The sequence below is a fragment of the Curcuma longa genome, chromosome 11, assembly GCF_044706935.1.
Source record: "Curcuma longa cultivar G26 ecotype Majalengka, Jawa Barat chromosome 11, ITB_CL_G26_1.1, whole genome shotgun sequence".
Taxonomy (NCBI): domain Eukaryota; kingdom Viridiplantae; phylum Streptophyta; class Magnoliopsida; order Zingiberales; family Zingiberaceae; genus Curcuma; species Curcuma longa.
In genome coordinates, this window is record NC_133871.1 from 15,921,327 (window position 1) to 15,935,569 (window position 14,243).

General features: G+C 37.6%; 4 protein-coding genes across 6 annotated transcripts; 3 read left to right on the top strand and 1 right to left on the bottom strand.

The window, feature by feature from the left end:
- Positions 1–1,141: 1,141 nt before the first annotated feature.
- On the top strand, positions 1,142–4,874 carry LOC141838931 (ACT domain-containing protein ACR10-like). 3 transcript variants are annotated; one of them, XM_074726557.1, is made up of 6 exons: positions 1,142–1,392; positions 1,609–1,845; positions 2,574–2,679; positions 3,643–3,982; positions 4,227–4,511; positions 4,614–4,874. In XM_074726557.1, the coding sequence occupies exons 1-6, from the start codon at positions 1,239–1,241 to the stop codon at positions 4,749–4,751; spliced, it is 1,260 nt and encodes a 419-aa protein (XP_074582658.1). In that variant the 5' UTR covers positions 1,142–1,238; the 3' UTR covers positions 4,752–4,874. The 3 variants fall into 3 exon arrangements, with proteins under 3 accessions (XP_074582658.1, XP_074582659.1, XP_074582660.1); XM_074726558.1 differs by having other exon boundaries at positions 1,240–1,392; positions 1,616–1,845; XM_074726559.1 differs by having other exon boundaries at positions 1,252–1,310.
- Positions 4,875–6,236: 1,362 nt separating this feature from the next.
- LOC141839871 (remorin-like) lies at positions 6,237–9,142 on the top strand. Its single transcript, XM_074727720.1, has 5 exons — positions 6,237–6,401; positions 6,873–6,917; positions 7,018–7,105; positions 7,996–8,077; positions 8,662–9,142. Exons 1-5 carry the CDS (start codon positions 6,245–6,247, stop codon positions 8,860–8,862), a joined length of 573 nt encoding a protein of 190 aa, XP_074583821.1. The 5' UTR covers positions 6,237–6,244; the 3' UTR covers positions 8,863–9,142.
- Positions 9,143–9,533: 391 nt separating this feature from the next.
- On the top strand, positions 9,534–11,127 carry LOC141841359 (protein COFACTOR ASSEMBLY OF COMPLEX C SUBUNIT B CCB3, chloroplastic). The gene is made up of 3 exons (XM_074729519.1): positions 9,534–9,609; positions 9,700–9,725; positions 10,437–11,127. The coding sequence occupies exons 1-3, from the start codon at positions 9,549–9,551 to the stop codon at positions 10,941–10,943; spliced, it is 594 nt and encodes a 197-aa protein (XP_074585620.1). The 5' UTR covers positions 9,534–9,548; the 3' UTR covers positions 10,944–11,127.
- Positions 11,063–13,784, bottom strand: LOC141841358 (putative serine/threonine-protein kinase PIX13). Its single transcript, XM_074729518.1, has 6 exons — positions 13,687–13,784; positions 12,972–13,348; positions 12,568–12,703; positions 12,158–12,300; positions 11,933–12,056; positions 11,063–11,722 (listed from the first exon to the last, which is right to left on the bottom strand). The coding sequence occupies exons 1-6, from the start codon at positions 13,745–13,747 to the stop codon at positions 11,334–11,336; spliced, it is 1,230 nt and encodes a 409-aa protein (XP_074585619.1). The 5' UTR covers positions 13,748–13,784; the 3' UTR covers positions 11,063–11,333.
- Positions 13,785–14,243: the final 459 nt, after the last annotated feature.

A 14,243-nucleotide genomic window follows, 5' to 3' on the forward strand; every position in this document is an offset into this window, starting at 1 on the left:
GATATATTGAGAAATCTGAACCAGTTCAGGCTTTAACTGTTGACCTACTTAAGCAATAATCTTTGACCATGGAGTATTTGTGCTGGTATTGATGTTTTAATACTTCTCAAATTATCTAAACCATCCTATTCAAGAGAATTTTGTGAACCTTCAACTAATATTTGTTCATGATATAGGTAGCTAACTATGAGCTTTAATCTCTCGTCTCTATCTTTTATTTGTTCCATCATCTACTTGTTACAATTAAGTACATTTTTTAATATAATTTTCAAGAGACGGTGCACTTCAATTTTTGGACGAGTAGATAATATCTTCCTTTATGTCTTCAAGCCCCAAGAAAGTGACAATAGGCTGGCTAAATCGATAAGAAAGGCTATTTTATTTATTTAAGTCTTGCAACAATAACCTACTTAGTGAACTCGAACGCCTATTTGAGTGAGTCGCTCTCATGATGTGGAAGAAGAGCAAGAAAGGACGCAATAAAGATACAAGAGAATAATATTGCATCAGATTGAGCTCATGGATATAGTTGTTCTTGAGACATAACTGAGTTGGTTACGACGCAGCAGAGTTGCAGAAGAACTCATGGATATAATTTGTTTGAGTTATTTAAATTTCAAAGGCAAAAGATACTTAAAAAAGACAAATAAGAATGATTTCCTTAATAGTCCTTTAGAACTAACTCGAACATAATAATTTTATCATTGCATCAAGATTTTCCTTCCTCCTACCAAATAAGAAGTAAATTTTCTCCTCCTAATATTTGGTTAATCCAGATTTTCCTTCCTCCTACCAAATAAGAAGTAAATTTTCTCCTCCTAATATTTGGTTAATCCGAAATTTCTCGACAATATTGGATTAGTACAAAATTTATCCATGTTAATTAAATTTCTATTCAATTGCTAATTCCTTTTGACAACCATATTAATTAATTGCCACTCAATATTAGTTAAGTAATTTTGTTAAATATAAAAATATTGGCCAAAGCAAAGGTCAAGGGCACGTTGTGATTAAATAAACCGAGAGCATAGATAGGTTTTCATAAATACGAATAATTTATGGTGTTTTTGATAAATTATCCTGAATATAAAAGACCGGCATTTGCTTAAACACAAGCTTCAACGCTGCTGCTGCTGTTCGAGCTCTGCGCTACTCGGTGCCCTCCCAAGTGGCGACAACAACCTACGGCAAGCGTACCCGGAGGAAACAAATCTGTTGGAGACCACCGGCGTTGAAGGATGGGCATGCCGAGCGACGAAGTGGTGATCATTCGGCCGCCGGAGAGGCCGGAAGACCCAATCTTGATCACCGTAAGTTGCCCCGACAAGACTGGACTCGGATGCAACCTCTGCCGCGTGATTCTCCTCTTTGGGCTGAGCGTTGTTCGGGGAGGTGAAACGCCTACCTTCCTCTTTTCGCCCTTCCCTTTTCTTTTCCCCATATAAATACCGGAATCGGGATTCACTAGTGTGGAAGGAGGCATGCCCTCCCCCCTTTTGAGTTAAAGATGCGATTTCTGTTATGATTTCTTAGTTTTTTTTTTTTAAAAAAACAAAGATTCGATTTTGATGCGGTTTCCGGGAAGAAACTGAAACGCGAATCGTTTAGATTTCAGCACGGATGGGAGATGGTGCTATGTGCTTTTCTGGGTTGTGGATAGAGGAAGGAAGGAGACCAGGTGGAATTTGTTGAAGAAGAGACTCGTGGAAGCGTGCCCGCCTGCATCCCTGCCATTAGGGAATGAGATCTACTACTTCAGCGGACACCAGGAAATGGTTACCGAGCAGAAACCGCAAGTCTTTCTACTTAAGTTCTCCTGCTATGACAGGACGGGCCTGTTGCATGGTAACCTTTGCTTCCACTCAGTCTTATCCTGGTTCATGTGTTGGATTTTTCCTCTTGTTTTCTCCTCCTGTTGCTGCTTAGTCTCTGAAGTTTCTTTGAAGTTTCTGTCTTGTGTTTGCCTTCTGTTGTGCAAGCTTTTTCTTTCTTAATATATTTCTTTTCTTTGACTTCTTTCAATTAGACTTATGGATATTACCTCTATTTTTTTTTTGTAGCAGTAGATTTCAGCAGTTCTTCTAGTTTTACCTATGATATAGTTCTGCTTTGACCCTTTCATGTATAGGCCATAGGTCGTTTTAGGAGGTATCATTTTTTGTCATCTATTCATTTAGATGTGATATTTTTAACCTCTAGTAATATGTTAATGCATTGCTTGGTTCGGTGTATCTGGATAATTGCTAGCGTTTGACTCTTCTCATCTCAAGTTGTGAACAGTCCCTCTTTGCGATAGTTATTCAAATGTTGCTGGGATATTTGTCTTTTCTCTCAACAGTGATAGAACATTTGTTACATCTTGAATCATCTCAACTTCTCCTTCCCCGAGCAATTTTTACAGGCACTTTTTCAGATCAGATTTTGCTTTCTATTTTTATTGTGCTATGCAGATTTTGTTTTTCCTTTTTTCATATCATCTGAATCTTTTGGGCATGGGCATTTTATTGCCATTAGAATAGCACCCGGATGATCAATTTTGGATGTCTTTTCCAAGTTTGCTTTGAAAAATGCAGATGTCACAGAGGTGTTATGTGAGCTGGAGCTTACAATTTGGAGGGTGAAGGTTTCGACTACACCAGATGGGAGAGTCATAGACCTGTTCTTAATCACCGACAGCAGGTTCCTATTCTTTTCGATATCTGGCAGTGATAGGATGTCTGTTTTATAGTCCAAGTTCTATCATTCTGATGATCTGTTGCTGAATGTTGTGGTGTCATTAGCTCATGAGAGTTATTGTCCAATAAGTTAAACAATGTAAAATATAAAATATAAAAAAATATACACTTCACCATGTCGAAGTTGATCGATCAGATGGTCTTTAGATGGAGGGTTGCTAACATACAAGTTGCTTATTTATCAGCAAGAGTTCCTAGCGATGAGTAAGTGATTTGGTAAGCTTCTTGTTGGTAGACTTTAGGATGCAAATCTAATATTTAGCCTTTAGCGTTCTCTACCAATTGTTCATTTTAGCAACATTTGAAATATCATGATGAATGTGAGGAGTTGGGTTTCTCATTTTGTAGCATAGTCAAGCAAATTTCATAAACCACCATCGTTATTCTCAAGCATAATATCAAAAAATTTGAGGGTTGAATTACATCTTGAAAGCCAGTGTAAAATTATGCCATATCTCTTGCTTGATTGTCATATGGCCTTTGATTAATAGGAAGATTTTATAAAACTTTTGTTGGATCAGTCACTTTGTGGATCAGACTGTTGAACAATTTAGAAGCTTCATCTAAACAGAGATGAGAAAGAAAAGATGATTTGAGAAGAAACCAAAGATAAATAAGATACTCTATTCAGAAACAATTATGCAACATCTTAATAGATGATAGAATGAGAAGAAAAATATGTTATGATGATATGGACTTGTTCAGATTGAACTAACTAATCGATTCTGTAGTCGGATGAATTGAGTTGGTTTGAGTTAGAAGTATATATAGAGTGACAGAAGGAGAAGGAGAAAAGGTAATAAGATGTTAGTTCTTGTTATTGAAATTGCAAAGTTTTACAGCATTTAGCCTGAGTCGTCATGTTTATAGTCCATCCTAAGCTACTGATATCTTTGCGTGGTTTCAGGGAACTTCTCCACACAAAGAAGAGGCAAGAAGAAACATGCACTCAGCTGAGAGCTGTTTTAGGGGGTTCTATGTGCACTTGCGATGTTGATGTGGCGAGTGAAGAATATGCTGCATGCTTGCAAGCATCAGCTTCTCTTCCTCCTCCTATGACAGAAGATATGCTTACTTCAGAAGTCCAACACGAATCTTATGCTCCTGTTCCTAGTTCCTCCTCTTTTCTCTCAGTTTCAGTGGACAATGCACTCAGCCATGCTCATTCACTTATCCAAATTCAATGTCATGACCATAAGGGCCTCCTCTACGACATCATGCGAACACTCAAAGATTACAATATGCAGGTAAGGATCTGAAAAGGCTTTGTAAGTACTCTCATACTTTCTAGCAGACAAAAACTTTTGTTGTTAACCATATGTATTGTCTTTGCCACCATATATATATATATATATGATCATAAGGAGCTGAGTGAAAATGGAAAACATATGTATTGTTTTCGCTATCAGACACTCTTATCAATCCTTAAATTGATTCCTGTCCTTTTAATGTCATGATCATAAATTTTTCATGGTTAAATTTTCTTACCAGATCTCCTACGGGCGGTTCAATGCAGCCGAAGATGGAAACTGCAACATAGATTTGTTTGTGGTTCAAAAGGATGGAAAAAAGATTGTTGATCAAAACAAACAGAATGCTTTGTGTGCTCGCCTGAGAATGGAACTATCCAGTCCCCTGTGTGTAACTTTGGTCAGCCGGGGGCCTGATGTAGAGCTTCTAGTAGCGAATCCAGTCGAACTCTGCGGCAAGGGGCGGCCGCTTGTATTCTACGATATCACTCATGCACTCCAAATGCTGGATATAAGAATTTTTTTGGTATGACTTCTAAACTGTTCAAAACTAGCCTACTTCACTTAGTGAGATAAAGATTTGATTGTTGTTGTTGTTGTTGTTGTTATATAACTTTCGTTATTCCAGGCAGAGATCAGCAGGCATGTCGTTGGCGATCGAGAGTGGGAAGTTTACAAAGTTCACCTCGGCGACGATCATGAACTTCTGTGCATTGGGGACAAAATTGTGAAGGAAGTCACTAAAATGTTGATGGGCTGGCACTGATCTAACATGAACTTCCTCTAGTTTTGGGGGGCTTCGGCAGCTCAGATACATCTCCAACTCACTCACTGTAAACATGCTCGCTTGTGTAAATATTTTCATAGTCAACTGCCAAAGAATTTCTCACATTTAGGCCTAAGAATTGAATTACAAGAATCAGTATCCATTTTGAAATAGAAATGAAAATGTTGGAATTTAAATTTAAATGTTTTGAGGCATTCAGGAAAAATCTATCTTTAACCTTTTCACGTTTAGGCATAAAAAGAATCAGTGAGATAAAAATTTTAAAAAAGTAAAAAGAAAATAAAATTAAAGTGTTAATTTAAGATATAGATATTATTTTGTCAATGTCGGGGAAGAGGACAGATGTCGACAGATAAGCCTTGCCGACAATGGCCGGTAAGAAGTTCCCCACCTTGTTTAGTAGCATAACGTGGAGTTAAATAAAAAATGAAAAATAAAATAAAATTTTAAAAGATATTTCAAATAAAGAAGCAATTTATTATAATATTAATCTAAAAGTGAAAAAAGGTTATTATTATTATTGTTATATTAAAAATCTTCTAGTGTTGTTGTATTAAATAATTAAATATTTTTGATAATTTAAATTATTTTTTGGTTAAAACTATACGACAGTATAAGAAAGACATTTATCAAAATTTAAAATAATAAATATAAAAAGTATATGTATGTAATGATAATCTTAATTGTGATTATTGAATGTAGGCCCTAATCTCCCTAATTAACTTGGCAGACTTATAAAGGCTGCCGTACTTTATTGATTAAGAAGCGTTTTAAAAGATCAAAATAAATATATACTTTTTAAAATTAGATGTTATTAAATTATTGCATTTTAATGATTATTTTATCCAAACATAATGCTCTTAGTTGGCAAAAGCTTGTCTTGTTCTTTTTAATATGAGAGTGACTTTAAATTAACTATTTTTTAAAAATATTCAATTCAATAACATAATATAAATCAATTTAAATGACGCAAATTAATTTATTTATTAAATTAAATTAATTTTATAACTTTTATTACTTTTTGTTAGGTTTAGTTAACTTTAATTATTTAAATCAACTTTAAAGAGGAGGAACTTGATAACAAGAATGAAAGTCCGCGAGGACATCGCACCGTTTGCCGAATTATTTGGTGAGATACATGTCGAGCACCCTCACGCGTTGCCGACAGCAATACCGTTCTTTGTATGGCAATTCTATTGTGGGTCCACACACTGGAGAGGTCATGACCCAATGAGAATCGAGGTGAGAAAGTTTAGTAAAATTCCAAAGGAAAGTTGAACTCTGGATCTCCACCTGTCCGTTAACTTACCAAAGGCTTCGCTGTGAGTGACTTTGTAAACAAACGGCTAGATCTTGTTATCATTTACATGGACGGTAGATACGGCCCCGTGTAGAAGTTTTTATGGGTCGAAAGTGGATGGTTCCGCGCGAGCTCAGTGTGCTCTATTTATCTTCTCCGTCGAGTTGTTTCCATGCCAGCGATAGCAGCGAGAGAGAGAATGGCCGAGGAGGAGGTGAAGGCGCAAGTTTCGACGGATCCTCTGCCACCTCCGCCGGATCCTCTGCCACCTCCGCCGCCGACGGCGGAGGAGAAATCGGACGATTCCAAAGCTCTCGTAGCTGTGGAGAGTAAGAGCTCTTTCTCTGGTTATCAAAGGCTGCGTTGTGGGTTCTTTTGTATATGAACAGTTGGCTATGGGGATGGCTTGTTTTCCATTGATTGGCTCAATAGTAGGAGTCATTTTGTCCTTTTGGGCTATAATTTATTTTGAATTTTCGTTTTTGTCATCTATCTCGTTGAATAGATTTTTTTTTTTTGTGTGTGTGGAAGCGGTAAAGTATCATAGCTAATAGCGATGATGTAGGGTTTTAGATGTTCAGCCCTAGGACTAATAAAAGGGTGATAAATTGCGAAGCAGTTGGTCTTTTAAACTTCAACACACTTCTGAGTTGTGACGGACGCATAATAAAGCTTGTAATAAATTTTCTTTTCGATTACCTTTTTTATTTTGGCAACAACTACCAAATCTGCAGTAACTTCAACTTGGTGTCTAGCACCTTTCTTGAAATGAATTCACTTATTCTAATTTATTTGTTCAGATCCCCCAGCAGAAGAAAAAAGTGTACCAAAGGCAATTGATAGAGGTGAGGATTAGGAATGAATTCCCCTTTTTTGTTGTTTATTTTCCTTTTTCACTGCTGTCCCGGAATTTTGATTAGAAACTCCTTTTCCTTGAATGTCCAGATATTGCTTTGGCACAGGTAGAGACTGAAAAGAAATTGTCTATCATCAAGGCATGGGAGGAGAGTGAAAAAGCTAAAGCGGAAAATAAGTAAGATTTTGTTGGTTGTTGTTTCTAAAATTTTCAGTTAAATTATGCAGCAGCCTTTTTATTTGGCTGATGGTTTTCAACTGTGCCATTGATTGTCTTAATGGACTAGTTTTTAAATCCTATCAGAAATTTCCATCCTATGAAGAATTTTTTAATTAAAATACAGGCCTCAGGTTATATTTTCTCCTATCTGATGTGTTTCAATTGCGAAATGGGGTGCTATTAGAAGGAACAGAAAAACAATTATACAACGTAATAGCATCCTTTGAACTGTATATTTAGTGATTCATGAAATGGAGTGCAAATATTTACTACGGTGAAGCACTGTTGGATGAGAAAATGCCTCTCTTTTGTCACTTAGAAAATTCACTTCTTGTCCACTTAACATGAGAACATGTGGTTGGCGTCCTAAGTTTATTCGTGTTATATCAACGATATGTGTTACATTTTTAATATAAATTGCTGTAATTTCCTTTCTTACCTTCTATAGTTTCTTATATTTTTTTAATTGGAATTGTTAAGTAGAAAGCTTGATTAGCATACTCTGTTATACATAAGCATTTTTATCAATATAAGTAATCTTTAGTATTTCCTTGATATGAATTGCGTATTTGCTATGTAGTGGTTTGACACATACAACCTGCATACAAACCTTGGATGGAATAAGATTAATTGTTTGTTTCTAGCACACATTTTAACAATAATATTTTTAGGAGTTCGGGATATTTTAGAACCTCTTTCGCTTTCTTTATTGTAAGTTGAGTTTTCAAGTCACATTACTGATACAAATTGTAACTCTTGAATAGACCTGGGAAGTTGATCTATTCTCGGGAAATTTTGTAGAATTATTGTGTTCTTCACAACTGACTTCATTAAAAATGTCAAAAAAGATCTCAAAAGAAATTGTCAAGTATAACTTCATGGGAGAACTCGAAGAAAGCAGATTATGAAGCAGAGCTGAAAAAGATCGAGGTAAAAAGCTTTCTATATTTGCCATTTGAGTGTTCCGACAATGCTTAAACTAGAGAATTCCTAGAAGCATCAATTTATGGCTTTTTTTACATAAATTTGTTCAAAAGAAAGTAGTGTTGGTTGATACAATGTTTAAAAAAATGCAAAAAAAAAAAAGAGGCAGAGACATACCATCGACAATGGTATCCAAATTCATTCAAGCTGATAGAATCTTGAGCTTCAATATACTTGTGCAAGTCATTGCTTACAAATGCTTGAGTTAAGCCAACTGAGTTCTTCTGCCGCAATTAGTTGGTTGCCTTTCTGGAGATTTCTAATTTTCCTGAATACATATTTCACCTGGTTTCTCTCAATGTAGTCGACGCATCATTTTGTCATTCTTCGCAAAAAGGATATGGAATGCTAGTCTTTTTAGTAAGCAATTTCATGTAGGTGGTAAAAGTAGCAGCATCTTTAGGAGGGGAAACTCTTTCTTACTATCACAATCTTTACCCTAGTAATATTAGGATGCTTAAACTGTTTTAGAAATTTATTCATGTCATAATGGGTGTTGTTTGATACTTGCTGCAACACTGTATGAACAGCAAAAATTGGAGAACAAGAAGGCAGAATATGCTGAGAAAATGAAAAACAAAATTGCTATGATTCACAAAGCAGCAGAAGAGCAGAGAGCAACGGTTGAAGCTAAGCGTGGTGAAGAGCTATTGAAGGCCCAAGAAGATGCTGCAAAATATCGCGCGAAAGGGCAGACACCAAAGCAAGGTTGTAGCTGCTTCAGCTCCTGAGAAATGTAGCTGGAAACAGGCTATTAATCTCATCCAAGATCAGGATCTTTGTTCTTCATGCATGTTTTCTATCTTGTGGTGTTATTTCAAGTATGTGGGTGTTATCAAAGATTTCAGCTTGTGTCATTGTACAAAATGTGTGATGTTTGTATGTAAGTTTAAGAATCCTCAGAAACAAACAACATTTAGGTTATGCATTTATGTTATTTGTGAGACAGTAGACTGTATTGTCTCAAGATACCTTATTCTTTCAAGAATGGATTAATGTATTTTGTGTCTTTGTAATTCTGTCAAGTTTGGGACTTTCCAGTTGTCTGTATTAGAATAACTTATTTTATGTTAAAAGTAGATAAATGAATATCCAGATAGGTTCGCTTAAAATTTAATGATATTTATATTTGTCAAAAATAATAAAATATCGACCTAAAATATAAATCAAAAAGAAAAAAAATGGACCTTTGGCAAAGCTAAATTACAAACAACAAAAAATATGCAAAAACTAAATATTATAAATGAAAATAACTAATCTTAATTACGATTATAATAAATAATAAACTTTAATTCCTATAAATGGTACACGAGCTATTTCTTATCCAAAGCCCATGATTATTGCCATTGCTTTTGGGGGTTTCCGCTTCGTCTACCGGCCCATCCTCCGTGCGTCCTCCCTCTCGCCCGCCGCGTTCATGGCGCTTCCGTCCGCCTCACTCAGCCGCTTCGACTTTGGCGGCCACCGAAGAGTCGCAGGTGAGACCCTCCACGTCGATTCCTCACTCTTCGTCTTCGATTCTTCCTCTCCTGATGCTCAGATTACTGATTAGATTTACTTGTTTGCAGGAATTTTTCATGGAAATTCCGGTCGGGTAAGGATTTTCTGTTTAGTTGATGTTTCTGGCTGTTGTTGATTGCCTTTGTGGATAGGGATGGACTTCTGTCGAAAAAATTGGATCGGATTAAGGCGTTTAGTTTCAGATAATGCCAGCTTAGTGGAATGAATGAAAATGTTTTGAAAATGGGTGCAGCATTTATCGATTTCCTTCCCTCGTTTCCTCGAATCAAAATTGCTCAAGAGTAGGGAACATCAATTAGGAAAATAATATGGAACATCAAGTTCAAAATGATGGCTATTTTTTGTTTGCATATTCTGCTTAAAATCTGCCAAATATATGTTTGAAATTTCCATCATACTCTTTCAATGAGTAGAGCATTTCTTATCGTATGTTAAGCTGAAACTAATCCATAGGGTTTTCCATATATCTTTTGTGATTACAATTGGTATTCAGTGAAACAGAGTTTTCTGTTCTTGCAATGGCAAATATCTACGATGTTTATGGAAAATTAAGAAACTTTCATCCTTGGCAAACTGGATAAATGTTGATATGTGGCTCAATCTCTCTTTTTCTCTTCTCTCGTTTTTCTTTTGTGATTTTTTTCACAATTGTTGCTGCTGCGATCACAACAAGAAGTAATTGCCATGTTAAACTTTTCTGTCTTTTACATTTTAGTCTTTCATTAAAGTTGAAATCCATATCATTAATTGTACAGTCAAAACCCTGACACGGATACCTGAACAGGTGCTCATCGGAAGAACTAGACAAGCCAAACTCCATCAAAATGACTTCAGATCCATCACTGGCTGCCTGCTCAATGACACAATGCCCAGCAGCAGCAATTCAGCACTCTCAACTGCTTCAACCATCCCATATGATTCATCAAAAATCATTCCCCATAGCTTACATGAAGTCCTGTCGGATTATACACATGGCTTAATCATTGCTGATATCGACCCTGCTACAGCAAAACTTGCCATCACAATAACAGGGCCCTTCCTCTCGGCCTTTGGGTTCTTATTCATTCTTAGGATCGTCATGTCTTGGTACCCCAAGCTCCCGGTGAAGAAGTTCCCTTACGTCGTTGCATATGCCCCAACCGAACCATTTCTTAGCGTAACGAGGAAGGTGATACCTCCTCTTGGAGGAGTGGACGTCACACCGGTTGTCTGGTTTGGATTGGTTAGTTTCTTGAACGAAATATTAGTAGGACCTCAAGGGTTACTGGTGCTTCTATCTCAGAAGGCATAACTCGCTTATACATGTAAGGTTGTCTTTTATCTAAATTTCTTTCCTATTTTCATCCTGTTGCTAGTAGATTTTGCACTGATTAGCCCTTCCCAAGTTGATCTTCTATGGCACCATTTATATAATTGGGTTCTAATTACTTGTAATTTGCAGTTCCATGGACAAATATAAAGTTTCATTTCTCTCCTTTCTCCTTGCTACTCTCTTTGACCAATTTGAATGTAAAATACATGAGGTAGGTAACTTCTTTTTGTCCTTGTTCAACCTATATGCCCTAGAACACATTTCCAAATACAAAACACAAAAAATGGTAATACCTTTATACAAGCATGCACATTTATCTTTAGAGTCATCTTCATAGTGTAGCTGCTCTACGAGTTTGACGGGCAGTTTTCATACGGCAGCGGCGGGATGCCCTAGATGAAGAGGCGAGTTGCCATGCGTGGATCGAGTAGCAACATTTTTTGACCTTGCTTTCATGGCTTCAATGCTCTCCAGCGTCTCGACAACTTGCTTCATTGATGGACGGCTTTTCTGTTCACTGGCGAGGCAATTCAGCGTCAATTGAGCTGCCTGGTGGGCGCCCTTGGAGGAGTACTGTCCCTCTAGTCGGTGATCCATCAGTCGTGCCAACTTTCTTCGGTCACCCAACATCGGCATTGCCCAATCCACCAATTTGTGTTGCCCACTTGGCCGGTTGGAGTCGAGTGCCCTCTGGCCGGTGAGCATCTCCAGCAAGACAACTCCAAATCCATACACATCACTTTTCACATATAGGTGCCCTGAAAAGTTTCATGGTATGATACGTTAAGGAACTTTACTTAACAATCATGAGCCAAAAAGCTTCAAGTCATTGCATCTCAATTTATATCTTCAATTTAACAGAAACAAAGCTAGACAATTTATGTGTCATAAAAGAGAATAACAGATTAAAAATGCTATAAAAGTGAATAAGGCAGGTAGGGATCTGTGGATGATACAAAGTTACTCACCTGTGGCAACATACTCTGGAGCCGCATAGCCGTTGGTGCCCATGACTCTTGTAGTGACATGTGATTCTCCACCCATCGGGCCATACTTGGCCAGACCGAAGTCGGAGAGCTTTGAGTTATAGTTCTGTGCCATAGATAAGAATTCACACTCATATCATTGCAGTGCTGAAATGGAGGAGCATACGATTCGATCGGCTTGCGGAACGAAATGAATCTTATCCCTACCACATCAAGGAGGATGTTGGAAGCCTTGAAATCCCGGTAGATGACCTGCCTTTTTGAAGAATGTAAGAATGCAAGACCTCGAGCTGCACCAATGGCTATTTTTAACCTTGTATTCCAAGAAAGCGACTCAAAAGTTGCACCTCCTGCTCCAAAGAAGAAAGATTAATATCAAATGCTTAATTCAAATACTTGTTAGATGATGTGTTGCTGACCCAGATCCTCCAAATTATTAGTTCATCAAAGTATACTCTGTTTTAAGAGGAAAAAAAATAGACAAAGAATATCTTTTAGCATTCTGCTTGTAACTGAAAAATTTGTGTCTATCAACCTTATTCTTTATTCCTTTGCTAATTGATTATCGAAGTTGATAAGAACAATGTGATAAGCTTAAAGAATTCATAAGAACTCACTTCTAAAGAGATGGTTTTCCAAGCTGCCCCTAGACAAGTACTCATACACAAGAAGGAGCTCCTTGTCTTCCAAGCAATACCCCATGAGCTTGACGAGGTTCGGATGAGAAAGCCTTCCTAGGAAATTTACTTCCGACTGCAATCACAAGTAAAAAAAACTAAGTGCCTCATGTGTCGATCGGACTACATAGCAGAATTCACAAAAAGAATTCAAGGCATTGCAAACATCTTCTTCCCAAATCACTCTGATCTACTGACTTTACCATTTCGAAAAAGAAGGTTACAGACTCAGATTGCAAATTCAAAAGGCTAAGAAAGAAGAACATGTTTGTCAAAAAACTGAATTTTTTTTTTGTCAAAATGGTAGAAAAGCAAGCAGAGATGGAGATGAGAATTTGAGTCACCTGCCACTCCTCCAGGCCTTGCATGCTCTCAGGGTTTAATTTCTTCACTGCCACAACCATCCCCGTCCCACTCTTGGAAGGATTCAGAGTCTTCTCCTCCACCATGCCCTTGTAGACCCTCCCAAATCCGCCTTCGCCGAGGAGATTCTCGAACTTAAAGTTCCTCGTCGCGCTCCGCAACTCGGAGTAGGTAAACACCCGCAGGTTGGGGACCTCCAGGATCCGACCCTCCGTGAAGATCTCATCCGCGCTCACATTGCTCACGGGGGACAGCCCAAAGATGCTGCTACTGAAGTTGGACAGACTCCCAGTGGTGGTGGTGGTGGTGGTGGTGGTGATGGCGGCGCTGCCGCTGATGATCTTCGAGGTTGACTGCCCTGCAGACCCAGAACACCCAGTTTAGTGAGGAATTGGTTGGAATTCGAAAATTCAGCGCCAAGCATTACGATTAGGGTGAAAGCGAGAAGAAACCTTCGTCGTCACCGCCAATGGGGGATGGTGAAAGGCAAAACCCAAGAAAGGGATTTCAATAAAAAAACTAATTTTGGCAACAAACTCACAGCCAGAAATACAAAAAGATCAAATCTTTAGTCATTTATCCAAAAGGGGGCAAAAAGGCTACTTTTGAAAATCTATGAACCCTAGAACATCAATATTGAAAGCAAACAAAAAAAAAAGTCATCTTTTCTGTTTGATTGATCATATATTGCAGTACCTGGCCTCGACGATCTGGTATCGCCTTGTCTCTTCGGAGAACGGGCGAAGCAATTCCCCATGCCTCAACCAGTCCTCTTTCCAAGGCGAGGGATGGAGCTGGAGAGGACGAGGAAACGAGGCGGGGATCTGGTGATGGATTTATGCAGGCGGACTCAGCCATTTGAGTAGACTTTTCGCCTTGACCTGTCACTACAAGAAATCAAATCCAGACATGGAAAAGTATATATAGACATATATATGATCGTCAAACTCGCGTTGCTTTGTCCAATGGCAATATTTCACATAAAAAGTACAATTCCCACTGACTTTCGCATTCAAAAAACTCAAATTACTGCTCAGCTAGCTGTTAAATCGGAAAGTCAAATACATCATAAATGATGATTGCGCTATTCATGTTATAATTAAATATTAGGGAGCAGTATTATCTGGACCTAGTCCACCAAACTACATTTAAACACAAATAAATAAATAAGAACCCATGCTTTGACTAAAAAGCTTTTTAGATAATCAATCATTTAATGAGAATTGTAAAATACATAGTAAAGTGCTTTTAAG

Excerpts from the sequence above, each read along its gene's own strand:
- LOC141841358 (XM_074729518.1), bottom strand. The coding sequence starts at position 13,747 with ATGGGGAATTGCTTCGCCCGTTCTCCGAAGAGACAAGGCGATACCAGA. Across the intron at positions 13,349-13,686 it reads TACCAGATCGTCGAGGCCAG|GGCAGTCAACCTCGAAGATC; the intron begins GTACTGCAATAT and ends CTGGGTCTGCAG. Across the intron at positions 12,704-12,971 it reads AAGGCCTGGAGGAGTGGCAG|TCGGAAGTAAATTTCCTAGG; the intron begins GTGACTCAAATT and ends TTGTGATTGCAG.
- LOC141841359 (XM_074729519.1), top strand. The coding sequence starts at position 9,549 with ATGGCGCTTCCGTCCGCCTCACTCAGCCGCTTCGACTTTGGCGGCCAC. Across the intron at positions 9,610-9,699 it reads CGGCCACCGAAGAGTCGCAG|GAATTTTTCATGGAAATTCC; the intron begins GTGAGACCCTCC and ends ACTTGTTTGCAG. Across the intron at positions 9,726-10,436 it reads TTCATGGAAATTCCGGTCGG|GTGCTCATCGGAAGAACTAG; the intron begins GTAAGGATTTTC and ends ATACCTGAACAG.
- LOC141839871 (XM_074727720.1), top strand. The coding sequence starts at position 6,245 with ATGCCAGCGATAGCAGCGAGAGAGAGAATGGCCGAGGAGGAGGTGAAG. Across the intron at positions 7,106-7,995 it reads AAAGCTAAAGCGGAAAATAA|ATCTCAAAAGAAATTGTCAA; the intron begins GTAAGATTTTGT and ends ATGTCAAAAAAG. Across the intron at positions 8,078-8,661 it reads CAGAGCTGAAAAAGATCGAG|CAAAAATTGGAGAACAAGAA; the intron begins GTAAAAAGCTTT and ends CTGTATGAACAG.
- LOC141838931 (XM_074726557.1), top strand. The coding sequence starts at position 1,239 with ATGGGCATGCCGAGCGACGAAGTGGTGATCATTCGGCCGCCGGAGAGG. Across the intron at positions 1,393-1,608 it reads GCTGAGCGTTGTTCGGGGAG|ATTTCAGCACGGATGGGAGA; the intron begins GTGAAACGCCTA and ends CGAATCGTTTAG. Across the intron at positions 4,512-4,613 it reads TGGATATAAGAATTTTTTTG|GCAGAGATCAGCAGGCATGT; the intron begins GTATGACTTCTA and ends TCGTTATTCCAG.